We start from the raw sequence: 27,802 nt of genomic DNA, 5'->3' as shown, positions 1-27,802 counted from the left end.
CAGGTACACAGACAACCTACATGGGGACACAGAGGTAAGAGGGATTAATCATTTGCGTGTGTGTGAGATTCATGAATTGTTCTCAGATGATTTTAAATTTACTGACCAGAAGTAAGTAGAGGGAATAGTGAAGGGGTTTGAGGCTTTTAGTTAAAAGGGCAAAAACATCACAATTTCTTGATGTACAGGCCACAGACACAGGTATGCAAGAAATGTAAATATATTTATTTGTATAACACGTCTTTATTTCTATTTCCAGTTCCATTCTCCTCTGGGTGATAGAAAGTTAATCTTGGTCAATTTGAGTTTTTTCTCTCCTTTTCCCAGGTTGCCCTAAGTCCTGGAAGTGGGATGGAGGGCATTGTTTAGTGCCAGGTCCAGGAGTGCTTGGTACAGTAGTCCCCCCTTACCTGAGGGGGATACATTCCAAGACCCCCAGTTGATGCCTGAAATCACAGATAGTACCAAACCCAATATATACTATGTTTTTTCCTATACATATATACCTATGATAAAGGTTAATGTATAAATTAGGCCTTGTAAGAGATTAGCAGAAAGAACTAATAACATAGAACAATTTTAACAATATACTGTAATAAATTGTTAGCATCATTACTCTTGTGCTTTGGGGCCATTATTAAGTAAAATAAGGGTCATTTGAACATGACTACTGCTATAGTGATACCGAGACAGTCGATCTGATAACCGAGACTACTACTAAGTGACTAATGGATAGCTGGCTTATACAGTGTGAATACACTGGACAAAGGGATGATTCACATCGTAGGCAGGACAGAGCAGGATGGCATGAGATTTCATCACGCTACTCAGAACAGTGGGCAATTTAAAACTTATGTATTGTTTATTTCTGGAATTTTCCATTTAATATTTTCGGACTGAGGTTGACTGTGGGTAACTGAAACCATGGAAAACATAACTGCAGATCTGCAGGGTACACGTTCTAAGACCCCCAGTGAATGCCTGAAACTGCAGATAGTACTGAACCCTATATATACTATGTTTTTTCCTATACATACATACATACCTATGATAAAGTTCAATTTATAAATTAGGCACAATAAGAGATTAACAGCAATAACTAATACAGTCATGCGCCGCATAATAACATTTCAGTCAATGGCAAGCCACATATACGTCGGTGGTCCCATAAGATTAGTACCATACAGCCTAGGCGTGTAGTAGGCTATACCATCTAGATTTGTGTAAGTACACTCTATGATGTTCATACAACGATGAAATCGCCTAATGAAGCATTTCTCAGAACATATCCCTGTCGTTAAGTGATGCATGACTGTAATAAAACAGAACAATTATGACAATATACTGTAATAAAAGTTATGTGAATGTGGTCTGTCAAAATATCTTATTGTTCTGTACTCACCCTTCTTGTGATGATGTGAGATGATACAACGCCTGCATGATGAGATGAAGTGAGGTGAATGACATAGGCATTGTGACGTGATGTTATGCTACTATTGACCTTCTGATGATACGTCAGAAGGATGATCATCAAGCCACGATGATGTTGACGGCTGGATGTCAGGAGCAGACGATGTTGATGGTTGGGGATCCCTGACAGTTGAAGGTTTTCTTGCCGAAAACTTTTGGAAGAACGTTGTAATTGGAAGTTGTTGTCTCTTTCTCTTTAACTCATCAAAGTGTTGCTGCAGAGGTTGTAATCCTTCGGTGATCATACGGGTGACTTTAATCCTGCGTTCTATCCGAGGATCGTATTCCATAATTTTGTCCTTTAATGTCTGTGCAATTTGAAACACTTCGGCAAATTTTGGCAATGTCCACATTGCTGGTTCTGCTTCAGTTTCTTCTTCATCTTTCTCTTCCTCTGTGGACGAGTCAACAATTTCTTTCAATTTCTCATTTGTTAACAATTCTTGATGGCCTTCAATATGTTCTTCTACTTCTTCAAGCATGTCCGGTCATGTCTCCAAGCATGTATGCTTTGCACTTTTATGAATGTAGGTTCTATTGGGGATCTTCTTCCAGAAGAGCCCAGTTTCAGAGCAGTTGAAGACTTGCTTTGGGTGGTATCCTTTTTCCTTAATCAACTGCTTCAACTCTGCTGGAAATGTGGCAGCAGCTTCTTCATCGGCAGACACAGCCTCTCCAGTAATTTTTATATTTTTCAGTCCAAACCTATTCCTGAATCTGTGTAACCATCCCTTACTTGCAGTAGATGGCTTGGTGTCACTCTTTTTAGGGGATCCCTTGCTGAAGTCTTTGTATAGGCTCAATGCTTTCTGGCGCAACATGTTGCCATCAATCGGAACACATTTTCTGTTCATATCTTCCACCCACAAATTTAATGCCTTTTCCATCTTAACTAAGCACTTATCACGCACTGTGGCTGTAAATTTTGCAGTTTGAGGTGCAACAGCAAAACTGGCACGAATTTCTTTTTCCTTTTTCACAATTTCACGGATAGAAGATTCATTCTTACCGTAGATTTTAGCAACCTCAGCATACGATTTTTTTCCTTTTCTTATTAAGTCCAGAACTTTCACCTTTTCACTTAAAGGAAGCACTTTACGGCTTCTCTTTGGCATATCCGAATTGCCAGCATCGCTACTCTTGCGTTTTGGGGCCATTCTTAAGTAAAGTGAAGGTTACTTGAACACAAGCACTGCAGTGCCACAATAGTCATCTGATAACCCAGAGGGCTACTAAGTGACTGACAGCAGAGAACATCTACAGCGTGGACAAAGGAATGTTTCAAGGCTAGGGTGGGACAACTGGACGGAGTGAGACTGCACCACGCAACTGAGAACAGGCGGGCAATTTAAAACTTAGGAATTGTTTATTTCTGGTGTTTTCCATTTAATATTTTCAGGCGGCGACTGACTGTGGGTAACTGACACCGCACAAAGTGAAACCCTGGTAAAGGAGAACTATTGTAGTCCTAGAAGAATTAGGTAGATGAAGGCGCGTGCCATCAGGCGCCCGATGGCCGCCCGTTTCCCTGGAGACGGGGTCCTTCCCCCCGGGGCGCCGCCATCTTGTGGCGCCAGGCCGGGCCCAATGAGCGGCTGCGCCGTGGCCGTGGGCGGGGCGGCGGCGGCGCTCAGGCGCGGTCCGGGGCTCAGCTCGGTCTGGTCATGGAGGCGTCCGCCGCCCGCCTGCTCCTGCTCCCGCTCTTGCTGCTCGGGGCCTGGGCCCCGGCGCCGGGCGGCGCCTCCCCGGAGGCACCGCCGTTGGTCAACGAGGACGTGAAGCGCACGGTGGATCTGAGCAGCCACCTGGCCAAGGTGACGGCCGAGGTGGTCCTGGCGCACCCGGGCGGCGGCTCCGCGCCCCGCGCCACCTCCTTCCTTCTGGCCCTGGAGCCCGAGCTCGAGGCCCGGCTGGCGCACCTCGGCGTGCAGGTGAGCGCGGGCAGGCCTCTGCCGCCGGGAGCGCCCGTCCTCCGAGCCCGCGCCGCGCCCTCTCAGCCTCCGAGGGGACGTGGAGCCCGGGGCGCGGTGGGCGGGCCGAGGAGGCCGGGGTCCGCGGGCGGCGGCTCTTCGGGGCCACGTCAGCACCCACCTGCTGCAACGGGGCCGCCGCTCTCGGGGCCTCTGGGCGAGCCGCTGCGGCCTGCCGGCCCGACCCCGCGCCGGGGGCAGCGGGCAAACGAGGGGCGCGCCTGCGCGAGGGCCTCGCGGGGCGCCGGCGGGCTCCACGCCGTCCCTTCGTTTCCCACCGCGTAGCGCGGCAGCCCGACTGGAGGACGAATAAATGGATTGAAATGAATTTCATTCCTTTAATTCAGTATCTAGTCCTTTGTAGGTGCTTCTTTCTAGACATCATCCAGTACCATCAGAAATGTAGCGGGTTCCGTGTTTTAAAGTTTGTAATCATTTGAAACCATTGTTAATATAACACCCTTCTTCAGGTTGCTAATGAACGCTGTTAAAATTTTATCCCTCTTCTTAAAATTAGTTTTAAAAATCATACAAATAATATAAGCCCTTTACAGACGCAGAAAGTTAAAGTCCAGTTTTTTCTTCCCGCTACGGGCATTCTTAGGCTTGAGCAGTGCGTGGCTTGCAAATTCGCTTATCCAGGCGAGTCAGCACTGACGACTCCCAGGGAGAGAAAATCTTGGCTTTGGGAATAGAGGGATTATACACATCTAGAGGTTTGCTTTTTATTACTGTTTTCATTAAACAGCATCCATTAAATGATCACCCACTTATTTGTTAAGAGGAGAATAGTCATTACAGTGTCATATTTCTCTTAGGCGCGTCTTATTTTCTGACCGAATCTGGAGCTGTAGAGCCGGGTTTAGAGAGATGATGCTTCTGAAATGACTCCTGTTCCCTTTCATGTCTTTTCCATGACAAAGTGTTCAGTTTTGCTCAAAGGTTTGTGGAAAGATGGATTAAAACTTCGTTCAAATTTGTGCTGCCACCTTTGAATGTTAAATCCATTCTTTTGTAAAAGCTGGTCCTGATTTAATGAGGTTGCCACAGCATCACAAGACCACCACAAAAGCTACCGCTTGCTGGAGAATGCTGCGTTACTGTACTGTTTTCTTATTGAAAGTCTGCTGTGTCATGTATTGTAGATATTTTAAGGTGCATCTTCATTTCACCCTCATAACAACCTTTGAGGTGTAGGCTCTACTGCGGGTGAGGAGGCTGTAGTCTGGGAGGTTAAGCTGTTTGGCCCCTATGGGAGGTTCTAGGGTGATGAGTGAGTCAGGGTTTAGGATAGCTTGTTGCACACTTGGTGTTCTTCCCTGTACCACGTTGCGGCTTCTGGCCGAGAGCGCTGTGAGGTAGGGTTGTGTTGGGGTGTAGGACCTGCGGTTGCATCCCCAGATGTGTTCGACATTGTTATTTTGTAGTCCAAGAGAGAGATGAGTTAATTGGATATATGTGCTCCTTTGTTCCCCTGTCTCAGTGGGAGATGTGACTGGATGATACACTTAACAAAGAAGATGGATGTTTTCCAATAATTGACTTGGAGGCTGTGGTGAGGTTGCTAGAATTTTTTTTCAGTGGATTACTTTCAACTCTACATGTAGAGTTTTAGGAACTGATGGAAGGGGTGATGGTGATTATTGACAAGGAGCCAGTTGTTCCTCGTCTTCTTGTCTCTCTAATCTTTTATTTGCTTATATTTTGCGAGGAAGATTGGCCGTGAGCTAACAACTCTGCCAGTCTTCCCCTATTTTGTACATACCACCCGCAGAGTGGCTTGATGAGCCATGTGTAAGTCCACCCTGGGATCCGAACCTGGGAACTGTGGGCTGCTGACGTGGAGTGCAGGCACTTAACCACTACGCCACTGGGCCGGCCCCTCTCTCATCTTTTATTAAGTAATAATGATTATTTCTTATTATGACAGATCAACATGTAACTGGACAGTGCTAAGTATGAATGGAAACAGATACTGCACTGTTCCCGTTGTGGTAATATTCTAGTCAAAGTAATGAAACTTGATTTTTATTAGCATGTACAACTTTGCTGAGGATGATTGTATTATTGCTTTTAGGCTTTTTGAAACATTAAAAATGGCTTCCTCATTATAGCTTTGTGTACCCTATTGGGAATCAGTGCTTCAGTCCTAAAAGGTAGTCTTAGTTTTTTTGTTGTTTAGTGGAGGTTGGGTTGGCAAAGAGATCAGTGGTGTGTATATAAGTCTTTTCCTTAGTCTGCTCCACAGTCTCATGGTGTGAGGTGCCTACTCTTTCTCCGAAAGACCCTGCAGCTCGCTGGAGTTGACATCGTTTTCCTGGTTACAGATCCTGTTGCAGTGAAGGCTAAGAATAAGGGAGCGTGCCAAGCAGTGGCCATCGGCTCCTTCCCAAGGACTTTTGCTGCGGTTAACTTTTGTGAAAGTTATAACACTTTTGGTGATGCATGAGACTTTTCTACTACAACAATAAATATTGGTATTTATTTTGTATGCGTGTATGTATTTGAAGGTAAATGAAGGAGAAAGCATCCAGAAAGAAGCCTTTCAGGCCTTTATATTTGGAGGTGTAGTTTCTATTTGTATGTGTGTTTGATCATTCAGGAAAATGTCATGTATTTATAGATCTTATTATATAGCTTATTCAGTGCCAAAGTCAGTCTTTGACAATGTTCTTGTGTTTCAGATGAAAAAAAATTGTTACTGAAACGAGAATTCAATCTTTAAAAAGTTGTGATAGTTTGGGTCCGGCTCCGTGGCCGAGTGGTTAAGTTTGCATGCTCCGCTGCGGCGGCCCAGGGTTTGGATCCTGGGCGTGGACATGGCACTGCTCGTCAGGCCACATTGAGGCGGCGTCCCACATCCCACAACTAGAAGGACCTGCAACTAAGATATACAACTGTGTACAGGGGGAGGTTTGGGGAGATAAAGCAGGAGAAAAAAAAAAAAGATTGGCAACAGTTGTTAGCCCAGGTGCCAATCCTTAAAAAAAAAAAAAAGTTCTGATAGTTTGAATACTTTAATGTGGACATTCTGAGACACTTGGTTAATTGTTGACTCAAAATTTAGAGACCAAAAGACATAAAAAAGAATAACCTTTTTCTTTTTATAGGTGAAGGGAGAAGATGAGGAAGAGAACAATCTTGAAGTACGAGAAACCAAAATTAAGGGTAAAAGGTAAGATGACGAACAGTCAGGGTATCTGTATCTCTCTCTTGCCTCTTGTTATAGATTATCCTATCGGGGTTGGAATCATAAGCCAGGAGAGTTGCTTAGGGAGTGCCTGGTGTAGTAGAGGCTGTTTGAATTAATGTTGTGTGTGGTAGCAAGCAACAGGCTGTAATGTATTCTAGATCCGTTTATGATGTCTTTGCTGATAACTAATGCTGAAACTAGATTCCTCTAACAGTGGCAGTTTGTTTTACAACAAGAAAGTAGTTATTTTCCAGACCAGGTCAGCTCTCTAATCTTTGTGGGGATAGGGATCCCCACACAATAGACGGGGAACCAGTGTGTGAGAACTCGAAGCTGTTTGCCTCAGCAGATATCCTCCCATTTATGGTTGGCCGTCATCCTGTTTCCAAGGGGCAGACAGCTCTCCCTGCACTTGCCTCACCTCCTTTCGATGCTCCAGGGCGTTGAAAGTGATACTTTGCACGAGGTAGACTGAGCTCTACGAGGGATGGGCTTAGGCTTACCTTATTCTCTGCTCTAACCTCAGCACCTAGCATGGAGCCTGGCACTTATTAGTTATTTTAAAACGCTTTATTAAGGATATTTTTCTTTTTCTTTTTTCTTTTTTTTAAAGAGAGGGTAATTTTTTTTTTCTCATTTTCTCCCCAAAACCCCCCAGTACATAGTTGTATGTTCTTTGTTGTGGGTCCTTCTAGTTGTGGCACGTGGGACGCTGCCTCAGCGTGGTTTGATGAGCAGTGCCATGACCGCGCCCAGGATTCGAACCAACGAAACACTGGGCCACCTGCAGTGGAGCCCGCGAACTTAAGCACTCGGCCACGGGGTCAGCCCCAGGATATTTTTCAAATACACAAAAAGCAGGATGAATTGCATAAAGAACCCCTATATATACCATCACCCAGCTTCAACAGTTACAGTATTTTGCATGGTATGTATTAGGCACTGAAATATTTGTTGAATGAGTGATGTGGGGAGAAGAGATGTTTTTAGCTCTTTAGTGATTGTTTTTCTTTTTTAGATTGGCATGTGAGCTAACAACTGTTGCCAGTCTTTTTTTTTTTTTTCCTATTCTCTCCAAATCCCCCCAGTACATGGTTGAATATTTTTTTAGTTGTGGGTCCTTCTAGTTGTGGCATGTGGGATGCCGCCTCAGTGTGGCCTGATGAGCCGTGCCATGTCCACACCCAGGATCCGAACTCGCGAAACCCTGGGCCACCACTCGGCCACGGGGCTGGCTCCAGCTTTTTAGTGATTTTTATTTTGGCCCCACCCCACTTCCTCCCAGGACATGTGGCAGTATCTGGAGACATTTTTAGTTAACAGCTCTGGGGGTGCTATTGGCATCTGGTGGGTAGAGGCCAGGGATGCTGTTAAACTTCCTATGATGTCCAGGACAGGTACCCCTCTCAATAAAGAATTATCCACCCCAAAATGTCAGTAGTGCTAAGGTAAAAAAATCCTGCTTTAGCTTATGCTGTAGTTTGTCATAGAAAGAAATAGAAAATTTGTTTCTTGACCAGCAAGCCATTGTGCGTTACAGCTGTCAGTCCCCATATGATTCAGAAAACATTAAGTTGGGTCTCCCTGCTTGGCAGAGTTTTGAAAACATTTTCTCATTCATTTTTAAATTTTTAAAAATAATGAGAATATGATATTAAAACAACTCTATTTTCTTTTTTGCATATGCCTGCACATATGTAATTTTATGTATGAGTATCAATGGGATCAATTTTAAATTTATTAATATATCTATATAATACTGAACAGAAACATTAAGCAAGTTATTTGTCCCACAACCCTAACATGATAGCTTGTATGTTTTTGTTCTGGACCATGTCCACTTGCAGGTATATTTTACAGAGTTTCAATTACTGTGTGATTCTACTTTTTAATCTTTTCTTCCCCCACACAAAGCATTTTCTGTGTGGTCTTCATAATTGTCTTATGCTTAATCCTCCTTGAGTTGCTTTGATTTCATGTACAAAAACATTATCCTTTGAGGAGCCAAATTGTAATACATGGTGATTACCTTAATTTTTCTATCATAGCCTCAGATTGCGTGGAATGGGCATCTCACCCTGAAGAGGCCCTGAAGATGTCGCATATGAGAGTTAGCCTTAAACAGTTGCTGTTAAAATCCCTCCCCCTTGTAAATGTTTAAGCGACTCCTCTCCCTCTGAGGCTGTTTGAGGACCCTGTCTGTGTTTACTGGCTCCAGCTCACCGCCTGCAGCACATCTCTTGGAGAGGCGAGTTGGCATAGTTGTTATGAATGTGGTCCTTGCAGCTTTACCGCCCGGGTTCGAATCCTGTCTCTCTTACTACTTGCTGGCCGTGTGTCCTTGGGAAACTGCCCCTCAGTTTCCTCCTCAGTGAAAGAATAATGTCTACCTCATATGATCGTGGTTAAGAGTTCCTAAATTAATACGTATAATGTACTTAGAACAGAACCTGCTACATAGTACTCAGTAAATTTTGACATAATCACAAAGAGGGCTAACGAATGAGAAGAAGCATTCCAGGCAGAAACATCCGTAAAGATACAGAAGTTGCACATTTCAGGGAGTGTTTCGTTAACTGGGCCTTCAGAGTGGCTGGAGTTCAGAGGAAGGTAGAGGTGGTATAAGGAGGGCTGAGCTCAGTCTAAGGAGTGCTCTTTTTTTTGAGGAAGATTAGCCCTGGGCTAACATCTGCTGCCAATCCTCCTCTTTTTGCTGAGGAAGACTGGCTGTGAGCTAACATCCGTGCCCATCTTCCTCTACTTTTTTTATATGTGGGACGCCTACCACAGCATGGCTTGCCAAGTGGTGCCATGTCTGCACCCGGGATCCGAACCGGCTCACCCCAGGCTGCCGAAGCGGAACGTGCACACTTAACCGCTGTGCCACCGGGCTGGCCCCTAAGGGGTGTTCTCTATACCAATTCTAGGAGTGTGGACTTCACCCTGTAGTCACTTGGGAACATTTAAAAACTTTTTTTAACAACATACTATTTTATTTATTTCTAGCTATGAGTGCACACATTACACAAATTTGTCTTTATTACTTCTTCCTGCCACAGAAACTGACACATACTGGCTTCCCAATAAATCTGCTTGAGTAAACGAATACTTGCTTTAGTTTACCCAGCAAACCTAGGTCCTTCACAAAATGTTCTCCCATTAGGTCCAGCAGGAGAAGAGCTATAGAAAGAAAAATTTGTCTGCTTCTTAGACACCAGTCTAGTCAACTCTGTGTTGTCTGTCCAGCGTTTTATCAATCAGAAACCTTCATTAGCTGGTGCTTCTGCATTTCAGTAAGAATTGATGTTCATAATGATGACCCTGGAACACTGAATGGTTCTGAAGTGTCTTGTGAATCATCAGAGCAGGATTGAATTATGTTGGGAACATTTAACATGAAAATTAAGATGGGAGTGCCACCATCAGATTGTGTTGATGGGCTGGAGAGAGATAGAGATGAGGAAATTAATTAGGAAGAGATGCAATAATCTAGGCAAGAGATGATGGTTTGGATTGAGGAGGAGGTAATGGATGGCCAGAAAGGGATGAATTGGAGAGACATTCTAAGGCAAGATAAACCAGATGTTGAGGATGGTATGGTGTGGGGCAGCAGAACATGCCTGAGCTTTCTAGTTTAGAGTTGCTTAGATGGTAGCAGTGTTAATAGAGACAGGGAATTGGGATCGTGAATACTACTGGACGTCAGATATGTTGAAATGCCTGTGGGGTGGTTAGTGGAGTTGTCTAGTGAACATAGGAAAATTTGAATTTAGAGCTCAGGACAGAATGGATGAGAAGCAGATTTGGAACTTGAAGCCAAGAATTGGTTAAGACTAGAGAAGTTGTAGGGCTTCTATTTTGCGTAGGTACTTCAGAGTAGAGTGTGTCACTTTGTAGTGATACAAAGTAGAAAGGTGTGACTGATGTAGACATTTAAGTTTAGAGTTCTGTAAGGTCAATCAGGAAAAATGTTCCGTGTTCTAACCTTTGAGGATAAATACCATGGAAGCATGTTAAAATGCCTTCTGTCTTCTGCTAATGGTTTTTGAGTCTACCAAAAATTGGTCTGCTAGCTTAGAAAACTCAGATTCATTTTTGAGTTAATACTCTGAATTTTAGTAGTCTCTAGGCCATCTCTTTTTCTTTAAAATGCTAGTAGCTTTATTTTTTTTCTGATTGTGAGAGTTATACAGGCTCATCATAAAACGAGTTGGAAAAAACAGCAAAATGAAGCTTATCCTCCTACCCTGAAATGGTTCCACATTGTGTGGAACATTCATGGAAATGCTTTCTTCATATACATTTGTGTGTGTGTATATATATATGTATATATATATTTTTTTCTTTTGAGGAAGATTAGCCCTGAGCTAACTGCTGCCACTCCTCCTCTTTTCGCCGAGGAAGACTGGCCCTGAGCTCACATCTGTGCCCATCGTCCTGCACTTTATATGTGGGACGCCTACCACAGCATGGCTTGCCAAGTGGTGCCATGTCTGCACCTTGGATCCGACACCAGTGAACCCTGGGCCGCTGAAGCGGAACGTGTGCACTTAACCGCTGCGCCACTGGGCTGGCCCCTATGTATATATTTTTAAATGGAATCATACTGTGTAATTTTAAACTGATTTCTGTTCTTTACATTGTACGTGGAAGTATTTCAGATAGATAGCTTGTGGAGTGTTTTTAACCGTTATCCTATTGTTGGACATTTAGGTCGTTTTATACTCTTTTACTGTTATAAACAACCTTGAGATGAGCATCCAGATATTTGTCTTAAAAGGCTTAAATTAATAGGTTAAAGTTGATCCCTTAAAGGTACAAAGTCTTGCTGTGACGTTTTCGGTGTCCTTAATCTCTCTTAATTCCTTTGCCTCGTTCTTCCTACAGTGGGAGATTCTTCACAGTCAAGCTCCCAGTTGCTCTCGATCCGGGGGCCAAGATTTCGGTCATTGTGGAAACAGTCTATACCCATGTGCTTCAGCCGTATCCAACCCAGATCACCCAATCTGAAAAACAGTTTGTGGTGTTTGAGGGGAACCATTATTTCTACTCTCCCTATCCAACGAAGACGCAAACGATGCGGGTGAAGCTTGCCTCCCGAAATGTGGAGACCTTTACCAAGTTGGGGAACCCCACGCGCTCTGAGGACCTCCTGGATTACGGACCTTTCAAAGACGTCCCTGCCTATAGTCAGGTAGGCTCATGTGGAGTCCAGCCCAACCCTGTCTACTTCAGAGAGTGTCTTCTGGAGTGACTACTAGTTGATAGGCCTGGATGGTGTAGGGTGGGTGGAAATCCAGGATCATCCCCCAGTTTTTTGACCTGCTGTGAAATGACTCCATGGGGGTCCACTGTTCTCATTTTGGGAGTGCAAACAGAGAGTACATTTGGAGACTTGGAGTGGGAGTTGGGGGAGAGGGAAACAAGGCATCCTGGGCCGAGGCCATAAGCGGGACGAAGGCCTAGAGATGGGAGACATGGGGTGTGCTGTCTGTTATGGCTGGGGTGGCTGCTGGGGGTGTGTGAAGCTGGCTGTCTTGCTGAGCCTTGGGGCTGGGCCTTAAAGATAGAGGGAGCAATTAAGGCTTAAAAAAGATTTTGTTATTAGGGAAAATTTCAAACATATGCAAAAGTATAGAGAATAGTATAATAAACTCCCAGACACCTGTCACTTAGGTTCAGTGGTTATCAAGATATTAGCCCTTGGGGCCACCTGGTGGTGTGGTGGTTGGGTTTGCACGCTCTGTTTTGGCAGCCCGGGGTTTGCCCGTTCGCATCCTGGGCACGGACCTAGCACCATTCATCAAGCCATGCTGAGGCTGTGTCCCACATAGAAGAACTAGAAGGACCTGCAACTGGGATATACAACTTCGTATGGGGGGCTTTGGGAACGAAAAAAGAGGACGATTGGCAGCAGATGTTAGCTCCTGGCTAATCTTCCTTACCAAAAAAATCCCAAAGAAGATATTAGCACGCTTGCTTCAGCTGTTCCTTTTTAGTTGTTGTAATATTTTAAGCAAATCTTAGAAATAGTCATTTCACTTGATCATCTCTAAAAAACATGGATATTTCCAGCATTTATGATTTCTTTGCATCTCTGCGTGTTCAGACCATATGTCACTAAGGATGTACAGTCAAAATAGTTTGTTCTAATGTCACTTGAAATAATTGTTTTCTCTGTCTCTCAGATGTCAGTTTGACATACAGTTACGGTTGTTCATTTTGGGTTATTTTCAGCTTTTAAGAATTTGTTTTTTATTGATTTAATTTTTTGAATTAAAAGAATGGAAATTCCAAAGTCAAAATTATGTAACAAGGTATATTCAGAGAATTCTTTCTTCAACTTCTCCCTTCCCTCTGTTCTCCTTGGTGACCATTTACATTAGTTTTTGGTTTATTTGTAGTAAATGTATTCATTTTCTCCCATTTCTCAAAAAGTAGCACCCTGTATATACTGTGGCCCCATGGGTTTGGGGAGCAAGAGAGGCCCTCTGTGTCTCTTGGGGTAGTTGCGTGTGGTGCAGGGAGTCCCGCAGTCACGTGCTTCTTTGTAGATCTGAACCGTCAAAACCCTGGGCCACTGAAGCAGAGTGTGCAAACTTAACCACTCGGCCATGGGGCTCGCCCCTCTTTTTCATTTTAAATTAATAAAATGCTCATGAGAGATTATTTGGCAGATACAGAGGAAAATTTGAGATCAATTCACATCCACTTTTGACATTTTAGTATCTGAGTCATTTCTTTCCAAGCATAGGGGATTTTTAATGTAGAGATCATAGTATGTATAAAGTAATACTTTTGCCACTTAGAATATTCTCCAAACATTTTACATTACCTTTGTCAACCATTTGTTTGTTTGTTTCTTTTGCCGAGGAAGATTTGCCCTGAGCTAACGTCTGCTGCCCGTCTTCCTTCTTTTTTTTGATATGTGAGCTGCCATCACAGCATGGCCACTAACAAATGCATGATGTAGGTCTGAGCTGGGGATCTGAACCCGGGGCTGCTGAAATGGAGCATGCTGAACTTAACCACTGGCCTACTGGGGCTGGCCCATTTGTCACCCATTTTTAATGGCCATTTAAGATCCCATGATTTGATGTCCTGTAGCTTATTTGCCAAGTTTCCTATAGTTGAACAGTTAGCTTTTTTTCTGTTTACACTGTAACATTCATCTTTTTGCATGGAATATTTTTATATGTTCTCAGGATACATTTTCTGAAGTAAAAGTTTTCAAATCAAAGCATATGAACATCTTAAAATATTTTTCTGTGTATTACCAAATGGTTTTTCAAAAGATTTAGGTGATTTATTATGGGACCAGCAATGTGAAACTGCCAGTTTTCTTGCTACCTTTTGGCATTAGATATTGTCAAATATGATTACGAATGAAGTTGAACTTTAGAAAAATCTAATCATAGAGTGAATAAAATAACAAGAATTATAAGAATTAACAAAATATACCTTGTCTGCTCCTTTTCCTGGACCTTTTGGGAAGGACGGTGTTTTTCTGGTTCTTCTGTCCTTTTAGATTCCATTTCTGTAGGGTTCTAGATGTGTATTCATAGAAGGCCACTTGAATTACTTAATGACCAGAAAGATTTTTTAATACTAACCTCAGTGGTAAAATTGGCAGAGAAGTGGAGGAATTGCCGAAGGTGTCCCCTTTAATCCTCTTGGACCTCGCTGGGAGGTGGAACTTACTGTGTGGAAGTGCAGAGCCAGAACGTCTGCGCAGTTGGAGGCCTAGTATTACCACTCAGATTTATGAACTTGAACGTGTCAGTGAAAACTGCCAGGTCTCAGGTTTTTTTTTGTAAAATGGAGGGATAAGTAGTACGCACTTCATCGTCTAGTTTTGAGGAGTAAATGAGATAATGAACTTATTTAGAGCTCATAAAAGAGTGACACATACATACGTGTTAGCTCCGTAAATGTTAGCTAAAAACGTCTCTCTCCTGTGAACTTTTCCAGATAAGTCCTCCTGGTTAGAAGAATCCAGTCATGCGATCTATCACCCTCAGTTTTGAGGTTATTTGCTAGCTCGTTAGTTAGAGATCATGTCTTCCTTAGATCTTATATATATTTGCTAGTCAGAGCTTTTCTTTCTTTACAGTTTAAGATTTTATTTTATTTTAAAACTATAAAAGTTATTTTAAAAAGCAATTTAAAAAGCTTATTTTAGAAATTTGGAAAATAGAAACTTCAGGGAGAAAGTAGAAATAGTCTGTAATTCTGCTTTCTATCTGTATTGATTCTCATGTATTTCATTTCAGATTTTATTTTTCATTTTCTCACGTAGTTGCTATAAGATAGTAGAGTATAGAAGTTTTTATTTTTTTTAATATTTTTTTTATTTTTTCCTTTTTCTCCCCAACGCCCCCCGGTACATAGTTGTGTATTCTTCGTTGTGGGTTCTTCTAGTTGTGGCATGTGGGACGCTGCCTCAGCGTGGTCTGACGAGCAGTGCCATGTCCACGCCCAGGATTCGAACCAACGAAACACTGGGCCGCCTGCACCGGAGCGCGCGAACTTAACCACTCAGCCACGGGGCCAGCCCCTAGAAGTTTTTGTTTTTAAAACAAATATTTATGTTGGAACTGAAAACAATTTCATATATCCTATTTTTCCAATTAATAATACAGTCATGCATTGCTTAACGACAGGGATATGTTCTGAGACATGCGTTGTTAGGCAATTTCAGTGTTGTGTGAACATCGTAGAGTGCGCTTACACAAACCTGCCTGGGACAGCCTTCTGCACACCTAGGCTACAGGGTACTGATCTTACTGGACCAGAGTTGTATATGCAGTTCTTTGTTGACCAAAATGTCGTTTGATGGCACATGACTGTATATCATGAATATTTATTTCCATATGTCACTAAAAATTCTTAGTAAATATCATTTAAAAATGTTGCATACATTAGATACATCATAATTTAACCATTCTGTTGCTGATGTATAGATTGTCTCAAGTCAATTTGATTTAAACTAGTGTTGATTCTTCTGCCCCCAAAACTTTGAACTATTTGTTTCCTTCCTCTCCAGGATACTTTCAAAGTACATTACGAGAACAATAGCCCTTTCCTGACTATCACCAGCATGACCCGGGTCATCGAGGTCTCTCACTGGGGTAATATTGCTGTGGAAGAAAATGTGGACTTGAAGCACACGGGGGCTGTGCTTAAGGGGCCTTTTTCACGCTATGATTACCAGAGACAGCCAGACAGTGGAATATCCTCCATCCGTTCTTTTAAGGTACAGAGTGTTCAACTTGGACATTGGGAGAAACTATGACCTTATCGTATCTGCCTTTTTGCTTTTTGAAAGTAGGTAAATATGGACAGTTGTTTGGGATGGATTGATGTTTGAGTAGTTGAGTGACAGGATTAAAACCAACAGAAGGAATCTTTAAAAAGTCCCCATATTATCTAAGTAGGTCATGTTTCTTAAAAGAAAATTTGAATAATAGAAAAAGGAAAAACATAATATTCACCATCCAAACACTAGTATTGCTGACATTTTTGTGTCTTTTCTTTTTTTTTATGATGCTGTTTTTAAAAAACATTTGATATATTGCATATACAGTTTTATATCTTTTTTGTCTTATAAATGAAGTATTATGTACTTACATATTACAGAAGAGTTTGCTATGTGAACAAAGGTATTACATTTTCTCCCCGATTGACAAAATACGCTTACAGATTTGGCAGATACAATAAAGAATATGAGGTGGAGAAAGCCCTACCATAACCCTATCCACCACCTAGTGAGTTGGTGTAATTTCTTCCATGTTTAGTTTCCCTTCCTGTAAAATAACTTACAAATTATTTTTAAATTTTATTCTCTTCAGTGTTGCAAAGGTATTTATGATTGTCTTTATTGTTTACTGTGTGAAGAATTTGTATACTTACCAACCTTGCTTGAGAAGTAAATGAGATCTAGACATTTTAAAGCCTTGGGGAAAGAGTTAGACCTTTTTTAGGATGTTTACAGTTTGGGGACTCTTTTAATTGAGTAGTACTGTGAGGAAGATCTTGGTGCAGAAAGTCTTTTCTGTATTTAGGATTATTCCCTCTGAATAGTTTTCTGGAATCTTTAGAAGGGTATGTCCACTGTCTTGCAGACCATCCTCCCTGCTGCCGCCCAGGATGTTTATTACCGGGATGAGATTGGCAATGTTTCCACCAGCCACCTCCTTATTTTGGATGACTCCGTGGAGATGGAAATTCGGCCTCGCTTCCCTCTTTTTGGAGGGTGGAAGACCCATTACATTGTTGGCTACAACCTCCCAAGCTATGAATACCTCTATAATTTGGGTCAGTCTTCAATAGTAAGGGAGTACAAAAGAGAGACCATCTTTTTCTTTAATTTCCTTTAGTTGGTTTTTTTTTTCACAATTGCCAGTCCTTCTAGATGATGAGAGGGTATTCTCTTGTCATTCTTAGGAGGGCTGGAGGTACCAGGAGCAACTTTTCATGGGTGGGTACAAATTACTGTTGTTAAAGTAATGCATGCATGTGGTAATCAATTCAAACAGTGCAGTAAAACTCCTTGTCGTATCTCCAGTTCAGTTATAAGATGGAACTGCTTACATTCTTTTATTTTTTTTTAAAGATTTTATGTTTCCTTTTTTCTCCCCAAAGCCCCCCGGTACATAGTTGTATATTTTTAGTTGTGGGTCCTTCTGGTTGTGGCATGTGGGACGCCTCCTCACCATGGCCTGATGAGCAGTGCCATGTCCACGCCCAGGATCCAAACCAGCAAAACCCTGGGCCACTGAAGCAGAGTGCACGAACTTAACCACTCAGCCACAGGGCCCGCCCCTGACTTTAGACTTAGTTCTACAGATAACTATATATTTAATGCTCACCATCAGTCTTTTTCTTTTGCTGAGGACGATTTCGCCCTGAGCTAACATCTGTGCCAATCTTCCTCTATTTTGTATGCAGATCGCCCACAGCATGGCCGCCAACAAGTGGTGTAGGTCTGTGCCTGGGGACTGAACTCAGGCTGCTGAAGCAGAGCATGCTGAACTTAACCACTAGGCCATGGAACCAGCCCACCATCAGTCTTTAGTCATTTTGACTATCTGAAGCTTATTGTTTAGTAGATTCCTTAAGAAGGGCTTGTGGGAATGAGTTCTTACATGTTGATAACAGGTTGTGCCTTTTGTGCTTAAGCCATTTGTTGAATATAAAGTCTTTGGCTTCCGCGTCTTTTCTTGAATATCTTAAATATGTCACTTCCTTTTTTTTTCATTTTTGGCATGAAGTTTTCCTGTCCAAGTCTGATGATAACCTCATTTTTTCCCCTTATAAGTCACTTGTTCTTTTTCTTTCTTTTTTCCTTTTTTTGGTGAGGAAGATTAGCCCTGAACGAAACATTTGTTGCCAGTCTTCCTCTGTTTTATTTGGGATGCCACTACAGTGTGGCTTAACAGTTGTGCTAGGTTTGCACCCAGGATCTGAACGTACGAACCCTGGGCACCAAAGTGGAGCACGTGGACTGAACTACTATGCCACCAGGCTGGCCCCTCACTTGTTCTTTTTATCTAGATAAAAAGAAAAGAATTCCTTCTTTAAAGACTAATACTTTTACTAGAACATGGGTTGGCAGTGGCTGTTCTTAGGCATGCATTATGCTCTTTCAACTTAGAGTTTCAAACCTTTTGCAAGTTTTCTCCTTTGGGGACTCCTTTTATTTCCTTGTTGAGTCTTTGCCTGTCTTCAGTATTTGGCACTTTCTCTTGAATCATTTCTTCATTTAAAACTTTTCTGCTTTTCACCTTCTATCTATCATAAGGCATTATCTGTTGTGTTTATTCACTCATACTCCTAGCTTAGCCTTCATTTCTAAAATGATTTTTTTCTTTTATTTCTAAATTTTTTCCTGATCTCTGTCACTTTGCTGAATTTCTCTAATTCTGGTTTATCTTGCTTTCTCGTGACTTGCGTCATTTTCCTATCTTTAGCTTGTTCTGAAATAGTGGGAGCAGTTTTGATTGGTTTTATGAGCATGTCTTTTTGGCATGCTTTTGTTTTCTCTAGGGATGTTCTCTTTTTGGTAACTTTTTAACGTGTAACTTATTCTAAGAGTGAGGGGCAGCTGTATGCTTTTCTGTCGCTCATTTTCTATGTGAACTTTTAGGAGGAGGTATTGCAACTGCTCCGTTCTCTTGTTGTAGTGTAGTAGTAAAAACACGATGGCTTGCTTTCTGAGCTTCCCCTGGCTCTGGGCTCCTGTAGCTTTGTTGTCCCTGTTGTGCTTGAGTTTGATTCTTCTCCGGCACTGTCTCCTCAGTAGAGGATGCTGTCGTGGACGGGGAGCTCTGACAAGCTTCTCAAAGTTCTCAGCAGGTCCAGACTGCTTTGTACTTGCAGATCTTCTGTGGGCCCGTTTTACTCGCCCGCCGTGCCGGGGTAGGACTCTGTTTGGGGCCCTGTTTTCAGGTCTGTCAGTTGTCCTCTTGCTTCTTTACAGATGCTAATTGCAGGTCTTGTGCTGTTGGTGTTTTATGCCTCCTACCCCTTGTATTTTGGGGTTTGTGGAGCCCTTGATACCTAGTTTTGTTGTAAGTATGGTCCATGGGATTTTGGTTTTATTCTAATTGCTTTGTCTTTATGTGGAAATTGGGGAAGACTGAAAAACCATGCTGCCGCCATCACAGCTGTCTTCCAGTCTCTTTGTCCATTAGCTTCAGATAGTATGTCTTTACTCCTCTCTGCACAAGATGAGAGCATTCACGCCCCTCACTTCCCTCTCGCTCCTGTCCCATTTTCTCGGGTTTTCACATCACTGCATTTGTTTGCTTGATCCTTCAGGTGACCAGTATGCACTGAAGATGAGGTTTGTGGACCACGTGTTTGATGAGCAAGTGATAGATTCTCTGACCGTGAAGATCATCTTGCCTGAAGGGGCCAAGTGAGTGTGACTGTTCCTTTCCAGTGCTCCCCATTCTCTCGTGGTGCCCTCTTTTTTTTTTTTTGAGGAAGATTAGCCCTGAGCTAACATCTGCTCCCAATCTTCTTTTTGCTGAGGAAGACTATTGCTGAGCTAACAACTGTGCCCATCTTCCTCTACTCTCTATGTGGGATGCCTGCCACAGCATGGCTTGATGAGCGGTGCATAGGTCTGCACCTGGGATCTGAACCAGTGAACCCTGGGCTGTCAAAGCAGAATATGCGAAGCTAACTGCTGCGCCACCGGGCCGGTCCCTGATGGTGCCTTCTTGATACCTCAAAGAGAAGCTATGTTCTAGGGGCACACAGTATGTGCTTAAATACAGAGCTTTGACTGAGAAGCCTGTAGGGATAGTCTGACTGGAGTTTAAACAGATAAGTAAGACTCAGATGAAGGCACAGATTCATTTATGAAATATTCCTCAAACACAGTATCTTTGTGTGACAGGTGCAGTATGCAGAGTTGCCTTAGCAGGCCAGAGTAATGGTGGGATGATCTGTAACAGGAAAAAAATGCAAAGTTAGGACAGCCAGGTAGCCCTTGTGTTGTGTTAGTAGAAAGAGGAAGAATAATGGAGCAATGGCTCCATGTTATCCTCTGTTCGTCAGACTAGATTCAGAAAGGGAGGAGGGGTCTCAGATGGAGTATTAGGGTTCCGTGGTTACAACCAGTACGAGCTGTCTGTGGCCAATTTAAGCAGAAAGGAATGAATTTGGAAGAGTAAGCGATCTCTCAAAAAATGACAGGATTGGGGGCCGGCCTCATGGCTGAGTGGTTAAGTTTGCGTGCTCAGCTTTAGTGGCCCAGAGTTTCGCCAGTTCGGATCCTAGGCGTGGACATGGCACTGCTCATCAAGCCATGCTGAGGTGGCATCCCACATGCCACAACTAGAAGGACCCACAACTAAAAATATACAACTGTGTACGGGGGGTGGTGGGGGGCTTTGAGGAGAAAAAGGAAAAATAAAATCTTAAAAAAAAAAAAATGACAGGATAAGTTGAAGAACCAGGCTTCTGAAAGGACAGATCCAGAGCACCTCTGGAGTCTATTGGCAAAAACTGATGGACACTTACAGGGGCACCTGCCCTTGGCATGAGTGCCAAACAGATGAATAGTGCAGTCTTGGTGTCACTTTGCTGTAGCTTCACTTTAAAGGGAAGCATCTACTTGGCCTCTCTTGGGTCACATGCCCACTCTGATCACTGGAAGGAGAGGCAACTTGATTGTTCTTCCTGTGGAGGGCATTCCATGGGGGATGGGTTGTTCCTCCAAGCGAAACTGGAAGTGCTGTTTATCAGGAGCAGGGAGAGTGGGTCTGGACAGATAAAAGCAGGACATGTCCGCTATACTCTATAAGAAGTTCTCAGTCACGTGAGGAGACTGAACTTTTGGAGTAACTCCTGAGGGGCATCTTCAAGTCCCCACGAGCTTCTTGTTGGGTAGAATGCACAGGAGAGCTGTGTGGCTGTGTGACCCAAGGGGTGGGGCATTACTGGTGAACTCTTGTGAGTGCAGAATGCATGGACATAGTCGTTCCCTCAGAAGAAGAATGGTCCAGTACTCAGGGCTTTTTGGCATCAGGTCATTGTCTCAGGGTTGGGTGTTCCCTGGTGCCCAAAGGGGAACAGAGTAGAGTGTGAACTTAGTGCCTCTGAAAGGCCCCCTGAGCCGTGGAGTTCTCCAACCCTAAATAAACCTAGTTGGTCCGTGCGGGTTGTCTGAGGCTATGTTTCGTTCCCACCTGCCTCCAGGAACATCCAAGTGGACAGTCCCTATGAAATCGGCCGGGCCCCAGATGAACTGCACTACACCTACCTGGACACATTTGGCCGCCCTGTGATTGTTGCCTACAAGAAAAATCTGGTAGAACAGCACATTCAGGACATTGTGGTAAGTGGCTCCACCGCTCTGCTCTGTGCCTGTCTCCCAGAGGATGGGTGCTGGAAACCAAAGCCTTGGCCATCTTTTCCTTTTTGGGCTGGAGTGGTTTGAGCTCAGCTGCCTCCAGGGGTGCGGTGGGGCAGCCTGGATTTTTACAGGCCTGGTGAGGCCCCTTTTGCCCCCAGGTTTCTGAGTCTGTGCAGACCTGTCAAAGCCCATCTTCCTGGTTTTCCTCCCAGGTCCACTACACATTCAACAAGGTGCTCATGCTGCAGGAGCCCCTGCTGGTGGTGGCTGCTTTTTACATCTTGTTCTTCACCGTCATCATCTATGTCAGGCTGGACTTTTCCATCACAAAGGTACTCTCTTGCTTTTCTTATTTCTCTTGTCGTTTAGTCATTCTGCACCCTGATAATGTGTTTGATTAGCTTTATGGTGCAGCGTTACTTCACTGTCCTCACAGCGAGCCCAGGGAGAACCATGTTGCCCAGAAGACTCTGCTGCCTGTGGCCTCTCTTAATCCTTACTGTAAAGATACCTTGTTTTTTTGCTGTGATCATGGAACACGTGATGTAAGTGAGGCAGGTTGCTACTGATGGGCAAGACTGTGGGAACAGAGGACAGCAAGCACAGTGTGTGCTTTTGGTGGTGGGACCTGGGGTCCGGAAAAGGCTTCCCTGAGGAGGTGACAGGCAGAAAAGGGTAGGGGAGGTAATTCAGCCAGAGGGAATGGTTTGTGGGACAGCAGGGAGGGCTTCAGTGGGCCTGTAGGTAGCAGGAGGGTATATGGGAGCAAAGACATTGGTCCAGCTGGTTCCATAGACCAGTGAGGCTGCCCAGGGTCCAGTGGGGCAGCTGGGGCAGCTGCTAGCTAACCTTGTCATATAGAAGGGCTGACTGTAGGTTTTATTGTGAAATATCTCCATTTTTTAAGCTATAAAAATTGCTTTTCTTTTATTGGTTTTTTAAAAGAAACTTTGTTTTAAAATAATTCCACATTGATAGAAACTTTGCAAGTATAGTAAAATAATTCTTTTATACTCTTCACCTAGAGTTAGCAATTAGCTTTTGGCCTCTCTATGTAATTATTTTTGTGAACCATTTGAGAGTAAGTTGCAGACAGTATGCCCCTTTGCTCTTGAATATTTAAGCATATGCACACCCTGAGAACAAGGGTGTTCTCTTACACAACCACCATATAGTGATCAAATCCAGGAAATGTAAAGTTGCTGTTAACCGACATACAGCTGTGTGTTCTAATATTGATGATTGTCCCGATGGTAACTTTTATAGCAATTATTTTTCGTACTCCAGAATCCAGTTGAGGATCATGCATTTGCATTTAGTTGTCATATTTCCTTAGCTTCCTTTAATCTGAAACACTTCCTCATCCTTTCTTTGTCTTTAATGACCTTGACATATTTGAAGTGTAGAGACCAGTTTTGTAGAATGTCCCTTAATTTAGACTCATCTTATGTTTCTCCCTGCTTAAGTTCAGATTATGTGTTTTTGGCAAGAACACTAAAGCAATGCCGTGTCTGCAGTACATCCCCTCAGGAGGCACCTGATGTCACTCAGCCCCAGTGTGGGTGATGTTAACGCTCCTTACTTGGCAAAGTTGGTGTCTCCCTGGTTTCTTGACTTTAAAGTTACTGTTTTTCTCTTTGCAGTTAATAAATAATCTCTTTGAGGCTATATAAATACCCTCACATACATTCGCCCATTAGTTGTAGCATTTATCGTTCTTTCCTATCTGAAGCTGTTATGCTGTCGTGGTTGAAGACTATGATTCCTTTTACATCATTGGTTGGCATTCTACTGTAAGGACAAGTGTTTCTTGTTGGTTGATTGGTTGATTATTTGTTTGGATTCATGGATTTGTATTTTATTCCATGGATTACTGTCCACTGGTGCTATTTATTTTGGTGCTCAAATTCTCCCAGATTTGACTGTGTCTTTTTCATGTCTGTTATTTTTTTGAGCACTTCTTATTGTCAGGCACAGCAATATGTTTCAGGCATGTTTTGTACCTTCTCCAAGGAGTCCTGGTTCCTTTTAGTACAGGATGGTACCTGGAGACTCTGATCTGTGAGCAAGGTATATTTGTTACTTTTGGAGCATCATTGCTTCTAGGCCCTTTCAGCAGACACAGCTAGGAGATAAATAAATATAGTATATAAAATATTAATTAACACTCCTGTGTTTAATTCCGGTCTAATGCCACAGAGTTCTTGCCTGTCTTTCCTCATTCCATCGTTTTTCCTTCTCTCCTGGATTCCAACAACATCAGTATATTTATTTGCTGAGTTCTGTAAACACAAAAAATAGTTTCAGAACTGCTATGCTTATACCACTACAAACACCATACTTAACAAGTAGAGTCCAGGATTTGTTTGCATTTCTTTTTATCTTTAGACTGAGAATATATTGTCAAAACCCTGTGTTCCCAAGGTAATTGGCTTAGTTCTTACTTTTTTCCTGTGTTACTCATTTGGAATATAGTTAGATTCATTTATTCCTGTTTGAATTTGATTCTAGTTTCCCCCTCCATCATTGTTAATATCTAATTTTGGTTATGAATTTGTAAATCATTAACAGGGTTCTAAATTCAGAACTTGAAAATGGTGCCGTTTCCTCCATCCTTTCCCACTCTGCCTTGTAGGTAACCAATCTCATCAGTCTTCCTGATGTATTTTGCAAAAATAAGCAGGTACTTTCTTATTTCCTCTCCTTTCTTACACAAAAGGTAGCAATAGTATACACTTTTGCCTTTTTTCCCCACTTAATAATACACTGAAAATCACTTGTATCAGTTCATAGAGATGTTCCTTGTGGGTTTTTTTGTAGCTGCAGAGTACTCCATTGTGTGGATGGGTCATAGTTTATTCAGCTGATTTCCTGTGTATTCATCTCCCTATTTTAAAGCTTGGATAATTGATTGAGAAAAATACTAATCAAAAAATTTATTGAGCCAAATCAGCCATCTCAGACCAGATTCAGGCTTTGAGCTGCCAGGTTATGACTTTGGAAGTAGACGCATAATGAGAACTGTTTCTGGAAAGTGTGTAGGGCCTCATCTAAAGGGCCATGAATAGCGGGATAAGGGGTTTAGGCTTTCTCTCTTAAAGGTTTTAAGAAGGAGATAAACATAATAAATGTTCTGGAAGCCTTCCCTGACCTGAGCTAAGGTTTCTTTTTCCTTAGCACCTCACCTGTCCCTTTCATGGTATACTCTGGCATTACTATCCTTTTTCACATCCGTCTGTCTGCCCTGCTGGACTTTGCAGTGAATGTCTGCTACATCTTCACATCCCTAAGTCCTGCCTTTGCTGAACCTGGTCCAGAAACAGTGTCAGCAAGAGTCTGATTCTTTGAATTTCCAAGAGGACAGCTCTTCTTGTTTGCACAGCTGATGGTGGGTGCTCTTTGGGAAGTGAAGGTCGGAGTTGGCTCAAGCCTAGACGTCATCACTGATGGTGTCTCTCCCCCAGGATCCGGCCGCGGAAGCCAGGATGAAGGTGGCCTGCATCACAGAGCAGGTCTTGACCCTGGTCAACAAGAGAATAGGTCTCTATCGTCACTTTGATGAGACTGTCAATAGGTACAAGCAGTCCCGGGATGTGTCCACCCTCAATAGTGGCAAGAAGAGCCTGGAGACGGAACACAAGGCCTTGACAAGTGAGATTGCATTATTGCAGTCCAGGCTGAAGACGGAAGGCTCTGACCTGTGCGACAAAGTAAGTGTCTGCTGTCTCTGATGACTTGGCTTTGTTGTCCTCCTTGCCTCACTTTAGGGGATTGTACCTGACTATCTGGAGCACCACACGCCTGCTCTGCTTGGGTCAGACACCAGGCAGCTCTTGCTCACTGCTGGCTCGTGGGGTTAGATTGCACCCAGTTGTAGACTTGAGGCGCGTTGCTAACCCTTGTGGTGGAGCAAGAAATTTTGGGGTCTCAGGTGCGAGCTGTTTTTGGAGAAAACTCTGCTAGCCTCTACAGCATTCTCCGTCCACCTGGCTGGCATTGAGAGCAGCTGCTTCCTCTCCTGCAGGCCAGACTGGACAGGTCTCCAGACTGCTCATGCTGTGATAAGAAGAACCTAGACTTAGAATCGTGGGTTTGAATCCACGCTCTGATTTAGACTTTTTAAACCTGGACAAGTTACCTAACTTCGGTACCTCAGTTTCTTCAACTGTAAATGAGGATGCTGTTAGTACTTAGCTCACAGTGGTTGTGAGTGTGAAATGAGTTAGTACTTATAACGTGCTAACAACTCTGCCTGGGACATGCCATGTAAATGAATTCTTGTGACCTGTCAGTAAGGACGAGAACCCTCCTGAGGTGCCCCCCAGAGTCCCTGAACACCCCTTCATGTGGCACTCCCCAGCACTCCCTCTTCTTTATCCTGTGCTGTTTTCTTCATAGCACCTGCCACTTTCTGAAACTGTTTATTCGTGTGCTTAAGTATTTATTATAATCTGTCAGCTTCATGAGAGTGAGATGCCTAATCTGTCTTCACTGCTGTTTGTTAGAACCTAGAGTTGAGCCTAGCACTATGGCTCACTAAATATTTGTTGAATATTGAATGGATGTGACTATAAAAATTGTCAGCCTGACACCCAGTTGGTGGTAACAGGCGAGTCGTTCAGCCACACCCCCTGCCATTGGTCTTTGGCTTAACTGAATCCCTGAACCAAATTTGGCAAGCTGAAGGGAAGAGAATGAACATTCATCAAGTACCTGCTGTGTGCCTGGCACCATGCTGGGTGAGTTCATATATTTTCACACCTGACCCATATAATCCTCTTCACAGCTGAGTCCCAGGGATGGTGCAAGGACTTGCTCACAAGGGTCAGAGCTTAAAGGAACAGGGTTTGTAGCGGGTGAAGCTGGCATTTGAAGCCAGGCCTGTCCACCCTCACAGCCAGCCCTTCTGCCCTTCAGCTCCAGGATCTGTAGGCATGGGAGGTGGTGGGCCCTGCTGAGTACGGGTGGGAGGATCACTCTCAAGCCCTGCCCTGCTTTTGCCTTGGCCAGGTGAGCGAAATGCAGAAACTGGATGCGCAGGTCAAGGAGCTGGTACTGAAGTCAGCGGTGGAAGCTGAGCGGCTGGTGGCTGGCAAACTCAAGAAAGACACGTACATCGAGAATGAGAAGCTCATCTCTGGAAAGCGACAGGAGCTGGTCACCAAGATCGACCACATCCTGGATGCTCTGTAGCCCCTGCTAGTTGTCCTCAGTGGGCCCAGGGTGCTGCACTTTCAGATGGCAGGTGGGGGTGGTGGTGATGGTGAACATCGGGTCAGTATTTTGCAAAAGGCCTTCAAGGAAAAGAAACCAGGCCCTGCCTCAGGCAACACAAGGAGCTTTGTTTTTGTCCCTAAAGCGTTCCTTTTTTAAAGAAATCTTAAATCTCATTAAAAACAATATATCTTTGTGTTTTAAACAAAGAAATGTTCCATAGTTGATTGGTTTTGTTTTGTTCTGAAGCCTAGGATATTCTTTCAGCCTGTAAGCCCCTTGTTTTATGCCCTTCTAATCCCTAGTGTTTGGGTATTTTGCGAGTATGTGTGTGTGTTTTAAAGTGTGTGTGACCAAATGAGAATAAAGCAGGGACCGTGAACATTTGTTCTGTTGAAAATCTTTCATAACTTATTTCTTAATTTTGGGGTACTTTAGTACTTTTATCCAGTGCTTTTTATCCATTAAATAATGGATTTGCTCCTCAGAGCAAGTTTGCATGGCGAGTGTTGGTTACAATTTACATATTAGAACACTGAGGCCACAAAGGTAAAGTGGCCTATGTAAGGTCGCAGAACAGAGTGGTGAAGTGAGGGCCCTGTTCTTGTATTTTTTGATTACCTGTGTCACATGCTCTACTGGGCATTAAGGAAACGATGAGTGAAGCAGAGATGGCACTTAGGGAGGACGGATAGTCAAATGATGAAACACAAATTTATAATCACAAACTGTGGCAAAACCCTGTGAGGACAAGGGACAGGGTCCTCAGATGATATATACTAGAGAGTAGTGGACATACTCCAGATGGGGTTGGGAACTGGGGAAAGTTCCCCTAAGGAGGTGACTTTTGAGTTGAACTCTAGGAGTTAGACAGATGGCAGGGGGTGGTGGGGTGGCGAGTGTTCCAGGCAGAGAGCATAGCATGTGCAGAGGCCCTGGGACAGGCCAGGGCTTGAGGACCTGAAGGGAATCCAGAGGGTAAGATAGAGAGTGTATGGCATAGGGCTGCAGAGGTGGAAGAGCCCAGAACAAGATAGGGCTTTGTAGGTCTATCAAGACTTTTGGCTTTACCTAAAATCGAGGGAA

At 43.4% G+C, this 27,802-nt stretch overlaps 1 protein-coding gene and 1 long non-coding RNA gene across 2 annotated transcripts; one reads left to right on the top strand and one right to left on the bottom strand.

Annotated features, from left to right (window-relative positions):
* Positions 1 to 223: 223 nt before the first annotated feature.
* LOC139075898 (uncharacterized) lies at positions 224 to 2,471 on the bottom strand. The gene is made up of 2 exons (XR_011526808.1): positions 1,403 to 2,471; positions 224 to 340 (listed from the first exon to the last, which is right to left on the bottom strand). It is a non-coding gene; the product is annotated as an uncharacterized lncRNA (long non-coding RNA).
* Positions 2,472 to 3,006: 535 nt separating this feature from the next.
* Positions 3,007 to 27,098, top strand: RPN1 (ribophorin I). Its single transcript, XM_070574573.1, has 10 exons — positions 3,007 to 3,401; positions 6,551 to 6,615; positions 11,521 to 11,827; positions 15,680 to 15,889; positions 16,758 to 16,950; positions 19,456 to 19,555; positions 21,346 to 21,484; positions 21,715 to 21,834; positions 24,967 to 25,212; positions 26,513 to 27,098. Exons 1-10 carry the CDS (start codon positions 3,135 to 3,137, stop codon positions 26,693 to 26,695), a joined length of 1,830 nt encoding a protein of 609 aa, XP_070430674.1. The 5' UTR covers positions 3,007 to 3,134; the 3' UTR covers positions 26,696 to 27,098.
* The last annotated feature ends 704 nt before the right edge of the window (positions 27,099 to 27,802 follow it).

The sequence above is a fragment of the Equus przewalskii genome, chromosome 15 (genome assembly GCF_037783145.1).
Source record: "Equus przewalskii isolate Varuska chromosome 15, EquPr2, whole genome shotgun sequence".
NCBI classification, from domain to species: Eukaryota; Metazoa; Chordata; class Mammalia; order Perissodactyla; family Equidae; genus Equus; species Equus przewalskii.
Note: the sequence above shows the minus strand (reverse complement) of the source record. Positions and strands in the feature narration are given on the sequence as shown.